Source organism: Serinus canaria, chromosome 3 (assembly GCF_022539315.1).
Source record: "Serinus canaria isolate serCan28SL12 chromosome 3, serCan2020, whole genome shotgun sequence".
Classification (NCBI taxonomy): domain Eukaryota; kingdom Metazoa; phylum Chordata; class Aves; order Passeriformes; family Fringillidae; genus Serinus; species Serinus canaria.
Genome location: NC_066316.1, coordinates 56095277 through 56115834, shown reverse-complemented (window position 1 = coordinate 56115834; position 20558 = coordinate 56095277). Strand labels below are relative to the sequence as shown.

Genomic DNA, 20558 nt, shown 5'->3' with positions numbered 1-20558 from the left:
ACTGCTCAGCAGGAATTATGCACTTCTCTTCTGAAGAGCTTCAGGTTTTTCTTGCATCAGTGACACAACACTTTTTCATTCATCTGGTTTACTAAGTGGAAACTTCTACTTGTGAACAAAAATGTGAAGGTTTTCATTAATATTTAAGTTGCAGCATGTCTTTATATTCTGAGTTAATTTATTGGTTGCTTCCTTTTAAGTAAAACCAGTCAGGTTTAAAATGCAGTTTTGGCTGATCCAGGAGGAGAGGGCTGTTGTTAACCGCCTTGACCTACTGATTCCTCACCTTGGCTGGTGTTTCTCAAACTGTTTGCTTTACTGCCTTCCTGTGGGAGCAACCTGGATTTCTGGCACTGAGATGGAGCTTTTGTAGTCTGACTTGAAGTCACAAAGCTGAGGCAGGCAAGACAGGAGGCTTTCCTCAAAGCTATGTGATAGAGTCCAGCGTTAAAGATATTCCTGGAGAATGCTGAAGCAGTTAAGAGAAGGAAATAATAGCTTGTTGAGCTTGGTTTCCTTAGGCATAGTTTTATTTTGGTTTGGATTTTTTTGTGGCATTGGGGAAATAAAAACAGGTTCAGCATTTGAATGAGTTTGAGGGAAGTTGCTGCCATATATTTTCATGCTCATGATGTCAACACCATCAGCTGGCCATCATGCTGCAGACCAGTCCAGGCTTCCCTGGCAACAAACCTCTCTCAGAAGAAGAGGTTATTTGAAGATGTCTGGAGGTGCAAAGATAGCCCAAGTTGCAGAGCCCCATTCGGGTGGATTTTAGTTATGTCAGATTGCATGCACCAGTGCTTAAGTTTCTTCACGCTGCTTTGTCTCTCATTCTCCTTCAAAGAGGGTGTCTCAAGCAGTTGTCACAGAAAGAAGTGCACCTGCATGTGGAAGAAATGCAGAAGTTGTGACCAACAATATAAAAAACTGGCAAAATGTAAAAAGTTGTATCATCTTGTAAGTTTACACGAAAATGTAGCAATACATGACGGTGTTTCAGAAGCAAAGGGCCAGGTTTGGTACCTAGCCAGCCTGGTGATGCAATATGTTTCTGTTTGTAACATCTCTGAAGTCATTGCATCTTGTGGGGTTAGTGCAAAGTCACATCTGCTGCAGGAGGAGTGCCTGGGCAGGGTCGCTACAAGAGTGGGAACATTCTCTTCTGAGAGAGTTCAAAGCTTGACTTTGAAATACAGTACATGTAAAATATACATATAATGTATGTTTATATGCTCTCAGCTGCTCTCCCTGGCTGAAATGGCTGTAGCAAATGACAATAATTTTAAGAAAAGCAGGGAACTCTGTCTGATGGGGAAATGTTCAATGCAATGAAAATCAGGTATCACTGAAGTATGGAAACTAGGGAGTGAAATAGTGCCCTCCTTTGCCTTCATTCTCTCCCTTGCCAAGGCAAGACCAGCCAGAACCTGCCATTTGCATTATTATGTTTGTTCACAACAACCAAAGATACTTAAAAATTCTTTTGAAATGATGCAGTGTAGGCCTTCAGAGTAAATTTTCAGTGCTTCAGAGGAAATATTTAAGATATATGTTTATGTTTACATTTCTGGTGGAAATATTTGTAATGTATGATGGGAACTTCTCGTGTGTGAAAAGAGTGTAAAGTGTGTGTGTGTATTCAAGAAACTGCAAAACCTCCAACCCCCATCCATGATGCAGCCAGCAACACTTGTGCCTCTAATTGCACATTCAGATTTAAATGTTTCACAATGTCTAGGAATTTATAAATATTTGCTGCAAATGCATGTCTGGTTTATTCCTGATATGCTAAAGACCAAACTTGTTCTGAGCAGGAAAATGCAACTGAAATGTACATTTATCTCTACGGATAGTTTATGGCTCTTTAAAAAGTTCCTAACTGCAAAGTCTTTTTTGTTCCTTCTAAATGCAAGCAAATAAGGCCAAGTGACTCATCCATTATAAACTGTGTATGCTGAAATATTGCAGTTTGATTAACAGATCATGACACCCAAAAATAGGATGAAGACTTTATTTCTTCATGAATTCCATTTACTTCTATATGGAGACCTTTCTTTTATCTTTTTTTTTTTCCATTCTTGCTTTTTTATTTTCTTTGTCTGTGTTTGGTTTGCTCTAGGGCTCGTGTTGAGACACTGTGGGGGCAGAGCCACAAGTTATCATGGAGTAATTGGTTCTTAGGCATCAACTGCCTGTAAAGAGGGTTTTAGTGTGCTAAATAATATGTCACAGGATCTGTTAACTCAAACTGCCTCCACTCATTGCCAGCTGAGAGCATGCAAATGAATGCAGCTTGTGCTTGACCTAGGAGCTAAGTTTAGTGTTCAGGGTAACCTAATCATGTATTCAAGCATGTAGATGGCATATTCACAGACACAATATGAAATTACAGCTGCAGTTTGTTAGAATCTATGTCTGTGTGTGTGTGTGTATGTCTCAGTATCTTGTTTCTAAATGCTCCAGTGTTGTGGCTTTTAGCGGATAATTCTGGAAACTTGTTCACTTCCAAAATGCAAGATGAGGAAGAATAAAAAGTGGGAAAATGAAGTATTTCTGCTTTTAACAAGCAGAAGACAACAAGAAGTGTGTTGGACTCTGAATGCTGGAAAATTTAAAATCAGTGCTTTTCTTCTAACCGTAATAGATTGTTCTGTGATGAGCTACCTTTTCAGTAAGGTAAAAATTGGAGGAAAATAAAAATGTATTTTATTTCTTTTTACTGTGTCCCTTGGGCTGCAAGGTGCTTAAAAGCCAAGAAAAAAGGAAAATAAAAATTAGAGGAAAGATACAGGGGAGGATAAGAGGGGAAAATACCCCTGTGTTGATGCCCTGTATTGTCTGACAGTCCAAGCTAAAGTCATTGTTGAGACAGATGTCATGTATTGGTCACGTCATTACACAGCTCCTGATTGGGATTGTCTTGTATGAGTCTGCAGTGGATTATGAGAGTTTGTAGTGGAGGATTCCTCAGTCTGTTCCTGTCTTTGTTCAGTCATTTTAGCTTCATAGTGATCTCCGTGCTTTTGTGTTTGGGAGCTCTAGTCCCAACCCAAGGATGCCACTGCAACATAGTCATAACGTCATCTGGATGAGGTGACAGCAGTTGCAACACTTCTGTGCTCAGAAATACACTTCTGACAATTGTAATCTAGGTTGGGAGACTTACATAGGTGGGAATTCAGTTGCCCATGGCCTCCATAGCCTGGCTTTGCAGGTTTCCATGTGGATCATACGAATTATGAACTCATTAAAATCTTCGAATCTGCTGATAGCTATGGGTTGAATGTAGGAAGTTTGAAAGAGAATTGTCACATATCCAGTGAAGTTCTTGCTGGAGTCAGAGTGGCTGGTGAAGCTGTGAGGATTACAGCTGGTGCAGTGTATGTCTCCCTGTTTGTTTATTTTCTCTTTGGGAGACCTCGTGTAGCTTTCCCACAGAAACAGCTCTGCTGTAAGCTAATGTGATGTATAACAAGCAAACAAAAAGTCTGCATATTCTTATCTTTGTTTTGATATACATAAAGAGAGAAGGCTTTCCAATGTTATGGAAAACTTACTTTGCCAAGGAGCTGATGACTGCTTGGTAGGTGGCAAAGTTTAAGGTAGAAAATTATTTTGGGCTTTCTGTGTTTTGATTGAAAACATACTAAAGAAATGTGAAGAATAATGCTGTTAAAGTCTCTTGAAGTTCATTAAAATTTATTGCATTTTAAAGGAGGTTTTTCCTTAATTTGCATAAGGTTAAAGCACAGCATTGCACAATTGAGCTAAAGTTAGGCATTGGCAGTTGTAATTTTATACCCATGTGAGCAAGTGACTTAAGCTGCAAGAGTGTAGGCTCAGTAGTGTAGCCAGCAAAAACAGCTCAATGTCCACAAAACAGATTAAGTGGATTATTTTATTTATAAACCCTGTCAAAGTAGAGCAGGTACAAAAGAGAAGATATTTAAAATAAGCTTTCAAAGGCAAATTATTGGAATAGGATTTTCTTTACATTTCAGGCGGGTTTTTTTCTTCTTCTTTTAACTAATGTTTAAAGCTGAGATTTTGGTAACTGTTGAAACTAATAAATAACTGTTTAGTTCTTGAGGTTTCCTGCCAGTTGAATCAAAGAGCAGTGGTGTGTTCCTCTTTCTGCTTTCTGGAAAAAGGTCTGTCTCATAGAAAACTCAGTGCTTTCTGGTTCATATTACTGCGTCATGTTAGAACAGGGCAGTCAAGTTACCAGAGCATTTTAGTAACATGACACTTGACTCTGTTGTTTTCTTCTGTGACAAGTAGATATTATTCTTTATGCTACCAATGCATTCTGGGTCTGCATTTGTCAATTGCAGTTTCATTTCCTTTGCTGGATGAAGGCTGCATCTTTGATTTTACTGGTTTCATAAGAGTTGTGAAGAGCCCCCGTGTTGCTGTGCATGCCATATCATCCACCTGCCACATTTTGAGCTGAAACCAAATAAATAACCAGGGATGGTGTCTCTGAAATCTCTTGAGTGTGAACTTCATATGTCTGATGCTCAAAAATAGAGGTAGCCACCAACAGGATGCCCTGCAAATGCAATTTTTTCTGTTAGTAGTGCAGCCACTGTGTGCACTGAGTTTTTGGAAAGTTCTTTACTGGTGACTTCCAGTAAACAATTATAAGTGTCTCTTTTATAGTAGAATACTTTTCTTTTGGGTTTTTAATTATTGTTTTTTCTTTCTGTTTTGTTGTTGTTATTTTTAAATAATTGATTGCTTCAAGAGTTGTTACCTTGTTAAGTTTTTTAACAAAGTAATGCCTCAGGATTATTTATATATACTTTAAATCTGGTTTTAATGCACAGGAATAAGAGGATCAAGTAAATGAGAGTAGGACAATAGACAAAAGTGAATGAGATAGTAGGGGAGAACAAGGGGTAAGGAGAAACCATGCTAAGAATTACTTGAATGGGTTTGGGGAAACCAGTGTTAGAACAGTAGTCAGAATGTGAAACTGGTAGTAAAAATGAGTTAACCTGGCTGTGGTGCTCTGAAAGAAACTCATTTGTTCTAAAGTAAGGATCCTGGGACAAAAAGGAGGTGAGAAAAAGAGTGGTGGGAAAAAAGGAAGCTATCTGTGTGGTATCAGTTAAACCCTGAGGGCTCCCTGTCCTGACAATGCAGAGATTGAAAGAATCCTTTCTTCTAGGAACTGCAAACTTGAAAATAAAAGGAATGAAGTAGCATTCTGTGCTCCTGTAGTACATCAGAAGGAAATAAGAAGGCCTAGTATGGATAAAGAAATGACAGGGACCAAAACTGCTTTTGAGATAAAGGATGTGCTTTAAATCTCCCACCTTTTTTTTTTTTGGCTCTACATAATATTTTGCTACAATTCTATGAATTCCTTTTTAAGTCAAAGAAGTGCAATTCCAGGCTAATGAAATAGTCTGAATAGTAAGTTAATTGATAATGTTTAAGAATTGGATGGTTGGCGAACACATGTTATAAAGTGTGGGAGAAAATTGCTAAAACCAAGTGCCCAAACAAGTGGCCCATGGTCACATAAGAGCAGTTCAAAGGAAAAATTCTGGGAATCTCTTATAAATGTGCTTAACCCCATTGATTTCACTGAAACTTCAGTTAAAAGATTACTTTTCTGAATCACATTTTTTTTCCCTAGAACAATACAGAGATGTTGATTTGACTTGCTTCCAAGCTGCCCACATTTTTCCAGACATATCTATCCAGGGCATCTTTTTTAAAGTAAAAGCCAAGGATCTGATAATGCTGTAAAATATAGATTTATGAAAAGTTAACATTTTTCATCAATTTTCTTTTGTGGGATGAAGAAGTGCTTTTGCCAGTCTGTGAACTGGCTGAACTAAGCTGATTCTAGCAATTACTCTCATGTTTTTGTGCCATTTGAATTGTGATCTGAGGATAGCAATATCTAGGAAAAATTACTAGTTGGGGAAGGAAGTGTTTCTAATTAGAGCTAGATGTTTCAGCTCAAGTTTTGAAAAGGTCACAAGATAAGGGTTCCCCTTTGACTAGATCCATGTGCATGCTTGTAGTTCCTTGGGAATGAGCACTAGTTTTTAACATCAGCTTCACTAAAGTACTTCTCTGCAAGTAGAAAAGACACCAAAGATATGAATGGTTACTCTTTGCCAAAAAGGAAGATTTGTGTGAGAGTGGTGTGAATGGAAAAAGGACTGGGGCTTTCTTCTTTTGCCAATCAGAAAAAGACATGCTGCCTCAGAAGTGCATTTTGTAGCCATGAGATGTATTCATACATCAAGAAAGAAAAACAGAAAGAAAAGAAAAACCCTAGTGCCCCACACACTTAAGGTGGATCATAAACAAATATGCTGATGTTGAAAGTAGGGAGAGGAAGGATCATTTAAACTGAGGTGTCTCTTGTTCACTGAAGGCTGATGAAGTTTTCTACTTGCAAAACCAGCTGTCATTGTCCCTTTATTAAAGGGACAAGAATAGGGTGGAGGTTAGAGTCTCTGATTTGAGTTTGCAGGTATTTTTAAAATTCTGTCCTGTTTCAGTCATGGTCTAAATATGGGAGCTGTAGCATGAGGCTTTTGAGCTTTTGTATGGACTGTGATTGTCATTGTACCCTATTGCCCTTAAATCTCTGAAACAGAAGTGTACAATGAATCATGTTCAATTGAATCTAGTGGATTTTGTGTCCTGTTTTATTTAAAAAGCAGTTGATCTTTCATTGTTGAGGGTTATGGTGACATGGAAGCTGGAGAGGCATAGCTGAGTTCTACAAACAAAACTGTTGGTTATTTAACTTAAAATATTATTTCATTCAAAGTCTGAACAGTGGGAATAAAAGATCTCATGCATTACTGCAGAAAAATATTAATACATGCTTAGAGTTTCGTGATGGATGGTTTGTTAATGAAACTGGTGAGACTTTTGTGCTGTAATAAAAACGTCTAAATTCAATATATTCTTTTTAGAACTTTTGCCAAAATAATCTTCTCTTTTTATGCTATCATAGTAAATTGCTTAAATAGAAGACACATGTATATTAGCATTCCAGCTTGAGCTAGGGGCTAACATTGTGGCAGTATTTTTGTGAAGATAAAATAATCTTATTGAAATTTGCTGTACAAATATTCCTCATTGAAATCAAAAGCTCCAAGTTCTGATATCCTTAGCCAGGCTGACATCAGCAAAGAATTTGATTAATCTTTTTTCTTGTTTTGCTAGAATAACCCCTACACCCCTAGGAGAGGGGAAAAGCACAGTCACAGTTGGTCTCGTTCAGGCGCTTACTGCACACCTTAACATTAATTCCTTTGCTTGTCTGAGACAGCCTTCTCAAGGACCCACTTTTGGAGTGAAAGGTACATAGTATTTGCAGAACCTATGACCTCTTTCAGATTAAAAGGAAATACTGCTTTTCTGCCTTTTTAAATTTATTTCTTCTTTTTTACTTTCTTAATTGCTTCACTCGGTGGATTGTCCCAGTAGTAGCATATTCGATTTTTTAATATGTATGTAACTAATAGATGAAGGTTTCTTGCACATGACTTCCTGTGCAAGGTTCATACCCATGTTCCTGCACTTAACATGTACTGATAATGCAGATAAAGCCTAAACATAGTGAAAGGCAGAGGGATGTAATTAGTCATGAGGAATTTTTTGTGAGTACACGCCCTTCCAGCCACCCCTCTACTTGGAGACTCCTTAAATACCTTTCTAAACATTATTGTCAAGTTACTCCTTGAGAAAGGGTCCACGCTGGATATTTCCAAGCAATACAAGGAATTTAGCAGTTGTGGTTCAGTTGTGCCAGCAGCACACGTTTGGCTAGGTCTGAACCTCTTCTCTCTGTTCTCCTGAGCTGTCGCCTCTAATCGTGGGCTGCTGCCTTTTTGCCTAGAAACCCTGTAAGAGCCTGAGGGCCAGGTAAGACCCAGCCAGATTTCAAGCCCATCTTCAATGCTGATGATAGGAAGTAATGCAATCTCTTTTTTGCCATTTCTCAGCTGAAATTGGTGCCTAACTGGGCAGGCACTCCCCATCTGCTCTGCTTTGCTTTGCTGAAGTTTAAGTTAACAAGTTTGGTTTCAGCTGGAAGGCTCCTGGTGCTGGTGCTTCTCAGCTAAGACTGGTGCATGTGAGTGCTTTAATCCCTCCACTCAACTTGTGCATAGGCAACAGCAAATTTCTTTGCCTGTACCACGAGAGGTAGAGGGGGAGGAGTGCTCAGGAAAGGGTGTGAAGGTTTCATTTAGAAGCAGTGCTTGCTTGTGACTGCTTTGTCTTTCCACCCAGCAGCTGCATGTGCATGACTGTGTCCTAAATCTGGGCAGGAGCAGATTTATGTAGCCAGAGCCTGTACCACCCTTCACGTGTAGATTTTTATTTCAGAGCAAGAATTCCTTTTTTGCTACCTGCTAAAAAAAAAGCCAGCAAGATTAAGGAAATCATGTTTATTTGGATGCATCACTGATCTTCTAATAGAAATCAAAATGCCAAAAATGTGTCATCATTGCTGTATGTTTCACTTGGTGTGTTTAAAGATGTTTTTTTTCCAGAACTGATGTGACCATGTGCTTCCCTGTGCAGGTGGAGCAGCTGGAGGTGGATATGCTCAAGTGATCCCCATGGAGGAGGTGAGACAGCCTCAGCCTGCAGTCTGTGAGATGGCTTAGTGGGCGTGGTGGCATTCAGGGCTGAAGATTGACTTGATGATCTTGGAGGTTTTTCCGACCCTAATGATTCTATAACATTCACAGTGCTTGTTTGGAAATGTGTGGCAGTTTCTGAGAGGGTCTAATTTAGAGCTCAGCAAAACCTCTCTGGCTAGAACTGGTGAGGAACCACCTTGACCATTCGCAGCTGGTCCAAGCAGAGTCCTAATGTGCCATTAAAACTGATCTTCCAACTCCTGTCAGACACATAACAAATACAGCACCTGTGTAACACAAGTCTTAATTTGGGATGCTCATTTCAGAGATTTCACAAAACTTTGTTAAATTTTTATCAGCAAACTTCATGCCAGTGAGGTTAGGGCTGTTCTCCTGCAGCTAACAGAGAGCTGGGCTATGGCCCCAAAGCCAGGATGCATGCTGTGCTCTGGGGCACGTTCAGCAGTAATCCACACCTCTGGTCCAGGCCAGTTCGTGGTTAGTAATGCTAAACTGATTCCACATCAATGATGGGGAACTGTAACTCTTGGCTTCTTATTCTTGAATCATTTAGCAAAGAATGAAGATGTTCTTGGCTTTGTTAGGCTACACTTAGAGTAGTTTACCATGTACTCAGATGGCCCAGTGTATTTTCACCTGGAATTCTTTAGTCTACCCTGACAGCTGACTAATCAGAGCTGCAGTCTCAAGGAGATGGCAATGATTTGTGCTGCTAATTTGTCCTAGTGAATTGAATTAGATATTTTCTTATACAAAGATCCTGTTGTTTCCCCCTTCTAGTTCAATCTTCATTTGACTGGAGATATTCATGCTATAACTGCTGCAAATAATTTGCTGGCTGCTGCTATTGATGCTAGGATCTTGCATGAGAATACTCAATCTGATAAGGTGAGAATTATTTTCTCCTATCCAGATAACATTTTTTATTTTCAGTTTTTCAATAAACTGCATTTCAGAGAAAAACATGTTGTCTATAATTTTGTATTTTCACCATGTGAACAGTAACTGTTGCTGAAGCCATTTTATGTTCTGCTGGGAAATTTTCCATATACAATGTATTTTTCTAGCAAATAGCTATCATAAGGTAGTCTTTAAGATAAGGATCCTGTGCCCAGAACATTGACAACTATTTCTGACTGTACTAAACAGTGTAATAAAGCATGTTTTCCATACCTATAGTCCTATTCTTTTCAGTACTTTGAAGACTCGTTTCAAAGTTACAAATTGTTATTTCTGATATGTGGTTGGGTATGATGTACCTGAAGAAGAAGGAGTTATGGGGAAAATAAACTAGATCCTTGTCCCTCTGCTAAATATATTGTGACCTTAAACAAATCTTAACTTGAGGCTTTAAAGAGGAGGGGGAAGATCTTGTCTGCAGCATTAAAACTGAGCAGGGTTGTACCCTTTGCTTGGTACATTTGTACACAATGTACATTTGTACACAATGTACATTTAGATCAATGTACTTTTAGGCCAGTTTGGAAATTATAATTGTACTGTAAATACTTTGGATCTTGGTTAAAGTTTTAAAAGGTTCCCAGTTTCAAATTTTTTTTTTTTTTTCTGAAACACAGAAAACCAATGATTTTTGGTAATTGGATTTTAGACTGTTAAATCATAGACATGGCTCAGAAGCCTGCTGCCTTCTCAGAATTGTTCTTGAAGTCTCTAATCAGAAGTCCACAACTTATGTGGTTAGGAAGTTCTTACTGAAATTAGGTGGAATAAATTAGAAAAGCATTAGCTTTTTAAAAGCATTAACTTTTCCCTTCAACTTCTTGTGTGGTTTTTCTAGTCTCTGTATAACAGGCTGGTTCCAGTGGTTAACGGCGTGAGAGGATTTTCTGCTATTCAGCTTGCCCGTCTGAGAGTAAGTTGTTCATTCAGTCTCTCCTCTGTTATGGTGTCTCTTCATGAAATGTAGTCTCTTACACAACTTGTTTAAAATTATTTGATGTATGGGACTGAGTTTGTATAAACCCTCATGAATATATCAAGTCTAGACTTTTTTTCTGAAAGCATCATCCTAGGAGTAATAGGATCTGGGTCTGATATTATTTTTATAAATAACATTTTTGCTATTCTTTTCTCCTGAAATAAACCAGTCATGTTTTTAAATGTTGTGTCTTTTCTGATGAAATATTAAAGTCAAAGTTTTTAAAATACTTTTCCAATTATGGTATAGTCACATTTGAAAGCTCACATTCTTTGGTTTTGCAATATTTTCTGATTTTGAAAGTCTAATATAGCATATACTTCTGGGGTTTTATTGATGTCAGTTTGACAGTGTTCTTCCTTCAAGGGGTACATTTGTATGCTCAGTGTATTTTTGCATCCCATCTTGCTCCCTGAATGCTTCCAGAAGAGCTTCCTGTGCAATTCATGTGCGTTCCACATGTCTGGAACATTGAGAGTGCCATTCTGATAAAAACCTAGAGAGGAACACAGCCCACCAGTGTAGGAGAAAGAGAATATGAACCTCTCAAATGTCACCCCTAAGGACAGCTCCTGTTCCTCTGTGGCCAGTTCCATGTTTGTTGTTGGCTTGTGAGTCCTGACTGACCGTGTTTCGGTCATGGGATGGCAGTGGGAAACTGCCTGGTGCACACTTGGAATTTGGGGTGGAAAGAAGGATAGAGGGAGTGACAGCTTCTGTTTTGGTGGGGGGTAAAAGAGTCCTCATAACATTTTAAGCTTTTGTGCTGCTCAGTGGAATGTCAGTCAGCTAAAATGAGGATGATACCTGCTTGACTCTAAACCAGAGTCAGGCTCAGAGATTGTTCTATCAGAATTTTGGGATATTTTCAGTTTGTTCTTGTTTACACTGTTACAGAAAACAGGCTAGGGAAAGAGGGGGAGGAGTGTTTGCTTTATTCATAACATACCAACTATCTCTATATTTCAAATGGATTTTTCTCTTCACATGAGCTGCAACTGAGTAAATAAAAGTTTGGCTTTATAACATTCACATACAGGAATCATAATTTACAATATAATTGAATTATTTTGCTGTGAATTATTTTCAGTGTGATGATTCCTTATATCTAACAAGATGTCAGTTGTAAAGAAATCAATGTGGGATCATGTTGCATTTTTCTCAAAACAGGATTACTAAGGTTGAAACCCTCACTTACATATGTGGGGTTGCTAAGGCAGAGCAGCTACACCATTTGAAACAAATAAGCCATTTCATTGCACTTCTTGAACTTTTTCTCTGTAGAGGCTGGGAATAAACAAGACTGATCCTGAGACTTTAACAGAAGAGGAGATCAGCAAATTTGTGCGCCTTGATATTGACCCATCCACCATAACATGGCAAAGAGGTATGGAGTCAGAAAGCCTCACTCTGTCTTGGATTTCATTATAACTTATCTCCTAATTGGCTTAATTTTACCTGAATCAGAGCTGTTTCTGCTGTGACAGCAAGAATGACCAGTTTTAACCAAGTGGGAAGTGTGGGTTCATAACAAATGCAGGTGCAGCATGTTGCTCTAAACTTGGTCAAGTATCTGCAATAACTCAAGAAACTTTGCTAAAATTCTGAAAGATAGGTTTCTTTGACAGTTTAAAGACATCCCCAGTCACTCTCACATTAGGTAATACCTCTCCAGACATGTGAAAGTGTATTTTCTGTGCATTTTGCAAATCTTAGCCATTCTTTTCTGAACTGTGTCTGTTATGGTTCTAGATTATATGTATTTATCCTTCTTGATTTTGGTCCCTCATCCTCCCAAGCTCAGCAGCCTGGGTAGCTCAAGAGACTTAATGGACTTAAGGGATTATGTGTTTTTCTGATTTTTGAAGTCTCTTGAGTTGTTTGCTTCATTTGGAAAAAGAGATGAAAGATGTGGTGCTGTTGCCAAGCAAACTGATACCCACTCTTATACCCTTAGACAACTCCCCTCTGCTTTTTCCAGTTCTAGTCCTGGGTCAAATTTCAGTGTTTACCTCAATTTCTATACCTATCTTTTTCTTCTTTAGGGAAGTAAACTCTGCATAAAGTTCTGAGCTAAATACCGCTGGATTTTATTTTCTTCCTTAGTTCTCAAACACTGACATTAGCACTGTTAAATGCAATGTATTGTGATGCTTAGGAAAAGGGTGAAATTATTGAGAAGGGAGGAGTCTTGGCCATGCTTTAGTGTGCCCTTTGTGTGCATGTCGTCTCAGGTTTGGGATGTTTTTCTCAAGACAGTTCTGGGGATGTGGCCTAAGATGTTTTTTATTAGTCACACAGTGTGTCTGGAAGAGACCTGTATTAGGATAAAGAAGTAATATAAATGTTTAGTGTAATATGACTCCTCTTTTTTATCAGCATGGGTTTGGGAGAAGGCAACATTGCTCAACAGCTGTTAACCTCAAGGGAGTTATTTAATTAATCTCAAATGATGTTAGTGAAATTTCTCTTCCACACAGCTCTATATGATGTACATACCTTAAACGTTTTAGGAAAAAAAAACCCTGGATTTAGGAATGGTTTAGATAACTTGGAGAAAGTTTTATTTAGGACTGTTTCTGCAGTCCATATGTCTGTGAAGCTTGTTACATACCAGGGAATTTGTAGGGAAAAAGAGCTAAGCTGTCATATCTTCTGAAAATTAATTTTTTTTTTCAGGACCTGTTTCCATGGCAGTATCACAAACTTTCAGTTCATGGTCAGCTTACACTAACTTGAAAACATACAATATACTGAAAAGTGGGAAAGCTTCCCCCTTCTTTGTCTTTCCCTGATAGTCAGATTCTGTTTGCATCTCTAGAGGATAAGGAAGTGGATACATTAAACCTAACACTTATTTGAACCTAAACCTTAGTGAAACCTTTACTCTGGGTAAAGGAAGAGGGAAGATTTGGTAAAGGAAAATTTGTTTTTATGGCAAAACCAGTTCTTTCTTATTCTGTTGCTACTTAGTGCAGCTATTGGAATCCTCTTGGAGAGTGAATGACCACAGTGAGAATTGGTCACAGTGACCACAGTAGGTATATCTCAGTGACCAGGAGTTGCAGGAGCAGTTACAATTTCATGGTAAGGGTGTTTAGTTTCATGGTTTCACAAGGAAGGTGCAAATAAAAAATCAGCTCATTGGCTGTCCAGGCTGGTGGGAAGGTAAGTTCCTGCCCTTGGGAGTGCCTGTGTAGACAGGGAAGACATTTAGGTCTGCTTAGGTGTTGTGAGAGTGAGCTTCCAAGGAAGAGAAGGGAGAAGTCTGTGCTGGAGAGATGAGCTTGCCATATGGCTTCATTGTGCCATATGGTCCCACAGCTTGGTGCAAGGCTACAGCTTCCATGCACCAGGCTCTGTGCTGCAATTCCTGCCAGCAGTGCAGTACTTTAGGGTATGACTGTGTATATATAGAAACCAAAATGAGGTGGCCAAGTCTGTGTTGCACCATCCCTTAAATGGCATTCCTGAAGAAATTAGGGGCCTAAAGACTGAGCAGAGGGAAAAAGATATGTGTGGTATTTACCACAGCCCCAAGGGAAATGCCCAAGAAGGGGGAAAGTGACTTAAGTCTTGGTTTTCTCCCAGCTCACTCACAACCCTGAACTGGGGTTTAATTAACTTCAAAGTCCCTCTTGTTCTTGCGTAATTATGTCATCTCTTTCTGTGCAGACAGAATTTTTTTAAATTTCCAAAAGCAGCAGGAAAAGTGGAAGGAGCTCACTTACCTTGAGTGCTGACAGCTTCTCTGGAGGAGTCTCCACTTATAAATGAACAGGACTCAAATCTACCAGAAGATTGAGTTCATTGCCAAGCTAAAGGCTGAACTTATCAAGAGCACCTTGCACCCTTTATTTTAGGGCTGGTGCAAACTTAAGAATTTCTAGGACTACAGAGCCTGTAAGAAAAAGAGAGTCTATTTTTTCATTCTGTAGGAATTGACATGTCCCCTTGTCCTATCACTACATGCCCTTGTAAAAAGTCCCTCTTTGAACCCTTTAGGTCCTGGGAGATGCTATAATGTGTCCCAAGAGCCTTCTCTTGCCTAGGCTGAGCAGCCCCAACTCTCTCAGCCTGTCTTCATAACAGGTGCTCCAGCCCTCTGATCATCCTCATGCTGTGCACCTGAGTGTGGAGTGAGTTAGTGTGATGTGTGTGGAAGATACTTATCTGGAAGAACCAATCTGACAGCGTAATCATCCTTTAAAAGAGGAACTGACCAACATCATGAAGCCTTAAAGTCAGTTCTTAACAAATCAGGGATGAAGCAGATGATTTGAAGAAGATCTGGTGCTTTGTATCCACTAAGACTGATTTTTCTCATGTAGATAAAATACTAAATAATATGTTAGAATACTAAGAGTCTGTTAGCTTCGAATGCTGTTCAAATAAACTCTGTTTGAGTAGTTTCAACCTGTTATCAAATGGTATCAAGTAGAAGGGAGCAACCAAGTCAGTGCCAGTGCTGAAATGCAGAAGTGTGGCCATCTGGTCACGCTGTTGGAGCAGTTGCATCTCATATGTGTAACAACAGGTATGCCTGGAAAAAGCCATGTTCCTGAGTGCTGGTTAACATGTTGTGCTTTTGCCATTCCCTTGTTTCAGTGGTGGATACAAATGACAGATTCCTGCGCAAAATAACGGTTGGGCAGGCAAACACGGAGAAGGGATTTGTCCGTCAGGTATGTAAAGGCATTAACAAATCACATTCTGGACAGACTTTGCATTAGAGGCTCAGAGGGTTTCTGCAGTTCTTTCAGCATACTTTGAATTGCAATAATGATGTATGTCGCTGTTGTACAGTAATCTTGCAGTGGAACTGACTGTAAGTGAATCTGAATTTTCAGCAACAGAAACCAATGCATATTCTGCAATGTGTCGAAAGCACTTCAAAAATTTCATGTGTTGGCAGTTTAACATTGTCCCATGACAAGATGCCTTTATGCCCTCATAAAGTTAATTTGTATGACTTTTAATTTTTTTTTTTAAATCTCTGTAACAGTTTATGTAGGACACACATAATTCAAATTACAGTTAAATTTCATTTTAAAAAATTGTTAAAAAATAAACTTTTTATTCAGAGCTCTCATTTGCCTGTCATGCATCTCAGCTTTGGAATCTGAACTGTAAGAACTTCGAGCATGTGTTTGCTTTTGCTGTGTGGGCTTGAAGGGATACTTCAGCAAATGAGTATGTGTGTATTTTTCAGTGGTGTAAAAAGCTAGCCTGCATTACTAAATGAGAGATTGTGGAAGTTTATTAAAGAAGTTACTGATTAATTGAAAGCCAGACTTTCCCAACACCACCTGAACAAGAGTTCCTGGTGTAATTTAGGTAAATGAATTTCTGAAACAGCCCAGCATAGAACAGCAGCGTCAGGAGGAGGAAATTCATTGTGGTGACGTGAAGTGGCTCTTAATTTGATGGAGATCTTGTAATCTGACACTCTGGATCATTAATTCATAAATGAGGTTCTGACTATTTTTATGTGAACAGCTCTTGTGGTAGAGATAAGGCTTTCACATTTTTGGAAATCCTAGCTTTACTTCTGTACTTTTTTGGGTAAAATTAATGCTTTCAGTATTGAGGTGTTGGATTGATGCATATCCATTCACATTTTAACATGGACTTAGTGACTCAAGAAATAGAGTTAGCAGTTAGGAAAACTCATTTCAGAGCCTAGCTAGAGAGCCAGAGAAAACAGAACTTCATGGTTAACAGATGCATTTTATAAATATTTGGAGTGATGTTCTAGCACTCTTGAAATCAATGACACCTGTGTAAAATGGCAGAGCACAGCAGGCACAAAAGTCTGCATTTTAATGAACAGGGATGCTGTGGTTTCTGAAGAGTATTACATGACTGATGCCCTTGATCCTGCAATTGAATCCATGTGGGTGGATCCTTTCATCAATAAAAAACTGACTTTGCAGCTAAGACTTCTGTCAGCACTTCATAGGTGTATAAAGGTTATTTAGAGTTAAAATAGCACCTGCTACTACAATCTCTTCTGCCTGTTTCTTCAATTAAATTTTATGTCACTCTTTGAGCATCTACCTGGGAAGTTTTTCCTCTACATTTGGGATTATATAGAAACAATGATAAAAACTTTTTTGGGGTCTTCCAATAAACATTCTGATAAATCAGAAGTATTTCACTATATGGACTGGACATAGATTTCTCAGGCTTATTTCTTGTCTTACATATGCTGCAGTGTCTTACTGAGGACATTCTCAAATTCAGAAAAGATAGTGGAATCCATGTCATCACAATGCTAACAAAGTTCATTGCATTTAGAACTGCTTCCAAAGAATACAGAAAATGTTTTGTCATTTCACCATTTGAATCACTATGCTGAAAAATCTCAGTTACAGAATTATTTTTCCTTTCTGTGGTATGTAGGACTCTCTGCCTATGTCCACAGCAGAAAAATGCTCAGGTGTCTTCAGAAGTTTTGACTGAACAAGTGGGTACATAGAGGTCAGCCGGAATAGGGCTGCTCTGGGCTGTAGCTGTCAAAAACTAAAAGCAGGAACATGGATTAAAAAAGGGCAGAAGCTCTTAAAGTACCAGGCAAATGCACAAGAGTGGTAGGGGGTATGTTCTATGTAGATGCTTCCTAAAAACAGACAAAGCTCTCAATTTGAACAGATTCCTCTCTATTAATATGGAATACATCTGCCAGAGGTCTGATAGAAGCAGTCCTGGGCTTTTTTCTCACACATCTAGCAGTAGAATGTCAGTTACTAAACTTAATGTAGCCTTTAATTGCTGGAGATGGAGAGGTTACCAAAGAAATTGCAGTTCTTGATTACTGCCAACACTGCATTCCTATCACATAATACATTAGTGGCTTTTCTATTCTTCTCTGTTTATGTTCTGACAGCATGTGGCCTGAGCTTTACTAATAGTGCATTAGTGCAAGTACTACTAATCTATATTCTTAAGGAAAAGGAAAATCTGTTGCTTATGTTGTGCTGAAATGCTGCACAGTATGGGTGTGTTTCCACAACAGCAATAGAACTGATGGCACATATAGTTCTTTGTGCTTTTTGGCTTACATATTTGTTCATTTAATTGAAAAAAAAAAGGAGCAGAGATATATTTTAGGTTTTCATAGGTCAAGCACAAGGCTTAACAGCATAGACTCTAAATTTTCAGCTTAAGTAGAAAAAGAATGATCAAATGTAACAAGAATGTTTTTGAAACCAGAATAAAAACCTGTTGGAGATCATTACAGAAAAAAAAAAATAAAAAACCCTCCACAATACAGTGTTCCTTTGCTCAGGCCAGTAAAGCTCAAAAGACATCTGGTGATTTCCTGTTTCTGCCACAGAAAGAAAATTCTTGATCCTTCAGGGAGCTTCTCTAAGGATAATGTGAGCCAAGGGGCTAAACAGTCTGCAACACCGGTCCTCAAATAAATGTAGTATAGTGGAGAATCTTAATCAGGGAACATAAAGTGTTTGAAGTTTACAGAATCATACAATATCTTGAGTTGAAAGGGATACATCAAAGTCAGACTTGGCCCTGTGCAGGACCATCCCCAAGAGTCACACCTTACGCCTGAGAGCATTGTCTAAATGCTTCTTGAACTCTGTCAGGCTTGGTTCTGTGATCACTTCCCTGGGACTCTGTGCACAACCACCCTCTGGGTGAAGAACCTTTTTCTAAAATCCAATCTAAACCTCCCCTGACACAACTTCAGGCCATTTTCTGGGGTCCTCTCACAAGAGAAGAAATCAGTGCCTGCCCCTCCTCTTCCTCTCATGAGGAAACTGTAGGCTGCAATGAGGTCTCCCCTTGGTCTCCTCTTCTCCAGGCTGAACAGACTAAGTGACCTCAGCTGTTCTTCATATGGTCTTCCCTTCAGGGTCTGTCACTGTTTTTGTGGCCCTTCTTTGGACGCTTTCCCATTTTTTTATGTCTTTCTTGTATCATGGCACCCAGAACTGCCCCCAGCACTGGAGGTGAGCCCGCCCCAGTGCAGAGCAGAGCAGGACAATCCCCTGCCTTGCCTGGCTGGCCATGCTGAGCCTGATGCCCCCCAGGACATGTCTGGCCCTTCTGGCTGCCAGGGCACTGCTGACTTGTGTTCAACTTGCCACTGACCAGGGCCCCCAGGTCCCTTTTTGCAGGTCTTCATTCCCACGGTTCATCGCCCAGTCTGTACATAAAGTTACTCTAGTCTTAAGTAATCCCAAAAGCTGTAAGTTACCATTTAGAACTTGTTTGAATGCCAGTGTGAAATTGATCTTTCCTGAGTTTATTCCTGATGATCCCCTGTGAGTAGTTCAGCTGACTTTGATTTGGTTCATGATTCTCATTTCTACTTTACAGGCTCAGTTTGATATTGCTGTTGCAAGTGAGATTATGGCCATCCTGGCACTTACCACCAGCCTTCAAGACATGAAAGAAAGACTGGGGAGAATGGTGGTGGCTAATGACAAGAAAGGACAACCAGTAACAGCAGAGGATTTGGTATGTTCAGTGCTGTAGAGACCTGTGAATAACCTCAAACATGTTTGTTTTGCCTCTTGAAGCATTAAAAAGGCAGGTGCATGCCAAAGATTTTGCTTTGAACAGCGCAGTCAGATATCAAAGAAAGATCATCTTCTGGGCCAAAACCTGCTGGAGAATGAGAACAAGATGTAGAGCTCATTTCTTCAACTCTAGTAACATCTGGCTCAGAAAGCCTCTGGTCTCCATAACCTACTTGGATCATTTCTGCAATTCTTAAGGCAAACAAATTCAGTGCTGGAGGGAGTCAAAGTGCGGGCTCTTATTTGAGAGAGCTGGTAATGTTTGCTACTGTGCTTCTAGAGTCTGCTCAGATGTTGCAGTGATAGTTACCACATGAATGCCTGTACCACTGAATCTGAGTGGAAACAAGCTGTTCTTCATTCAAAGGTTGCTGATAGTGCTTGGGACAGGTTTATCTCTCATTAGATTTTTTTTTTTCTTCTGTACCTTCGCTAGTTGCTGTTTCCTCATTCCCTACTTCAGCTTCTGAAAAGAATCAGTTTTTTCTTTAAATCACATTCTGTCCCTTGTATCTGGGCTGGGAGTGGTTGGAAGTTCACATGAGGTTGTGCATGGCAGGTTCAGGTGCAGCCAGAAGCTACCAGCTGATGTTTGTAATCAGCTGCATGCCAGGAGCAGTCTAATGCCAGCCCATCTCTGATGGCTGCCTGGATCACACAGGCTCTGTAGCTTTTCTCCTGTTTTGTTATGTTTTTTTCCCTGTTTTGTGAACATCTGCTCAAACTTACTGAGTAATGAATGAGTAAAACAATGAGTATCCTGCCCTGTCAGCAAAGATAGCAAATCCTCAAGTCAGGAGCACCTTCACTGCCTTAGAGGATTCCAGTTTAATAAAGAAATGAAAACGATATCTAGAATGCCTGGATTTAAGAATGAAATTAAGATAAGGTTAAAAATTTCTAAGTACAGTCATCATTAAAATTCAAAGTAAATCATCTTTTCCAATTATGCAGGAGACATATTCTAGCTGTTGAGGTTTTGCTTTTGCTTTTCAATTGTAAAACTTTGTCTTGGCCAAGTGGAGGGGAATAGGGAATAAGTTACATTATAAGGCATATGCAAATACTTTAAAATTATTTAGTGTTAGAATTAAAACTGCATTTGTAGTATGCGATTTTAATTTTGACACTACTTTTGTATGAAGGTACTTTTATTTATTAGCAGTGCAAAATATTTGACCCGCTAACCATTTAATGCTAATCAGCTTGATGAATTAAAGAAATGGCTTTTCCATTGGGGCAAAAAAATTTTAGAACTTTTCCACTGTGTCCCTAAAATGAAAGTAGTGCTCAGAAAAATGTCTGTTACTAATTCAGTTTTCTTTGGCTTTTTTTTAAAACAAACTTCCTATGCTTAGTGTCTCAATCATTTGATAGTTTTGCTTGTACTGAACATATGTTTCTAGTTGTTCTTTAAAG

General features: G+C 39.1%; 1 protein-coding gene across 3 annotated transcripts in view; it reads left to right on the top strand.

The window, feature by feature from the left end:
- MTHFD1L (methylenetetrahydrofolate dehydrogenase (NADP+ dependent) 1 like) overlaps window positions 1–20558 on the top strand; it is a 145520-nt gene that overhangs the window by 26302 nt on the left and 98660 nt on the right. For all 3 annotated transcript variants that reach the window (XM_050972386.1, XM_050972387.1, XM_050972389.1), the window contains 7 exons: window positions 7207–7343; window positions 8572–8618; window positions 9435–9542; window positions 10453–10527; window positions 11878–11980; window positions 15202–15278; window positions 18937–19077. In XM_050972386.1, coding sequence (XP_050828343.1) covers window positions 7207–7343; window positions 8572–8618; window positions 9435–9542; window positions 10453–10527; window positions 11878–11980; window positions 15202–15278; window positions 18937–19077 — 688 coding nt within the window. The remainder of the gene's footprint in view (window positions 1–7206; window positions 7344–8571; window positions 8619–9434; window positions 9543–10452; window positions 10528–11877; window positions 11981–15201; window positions 15279–18936; window positions 19078–20558) is intronic.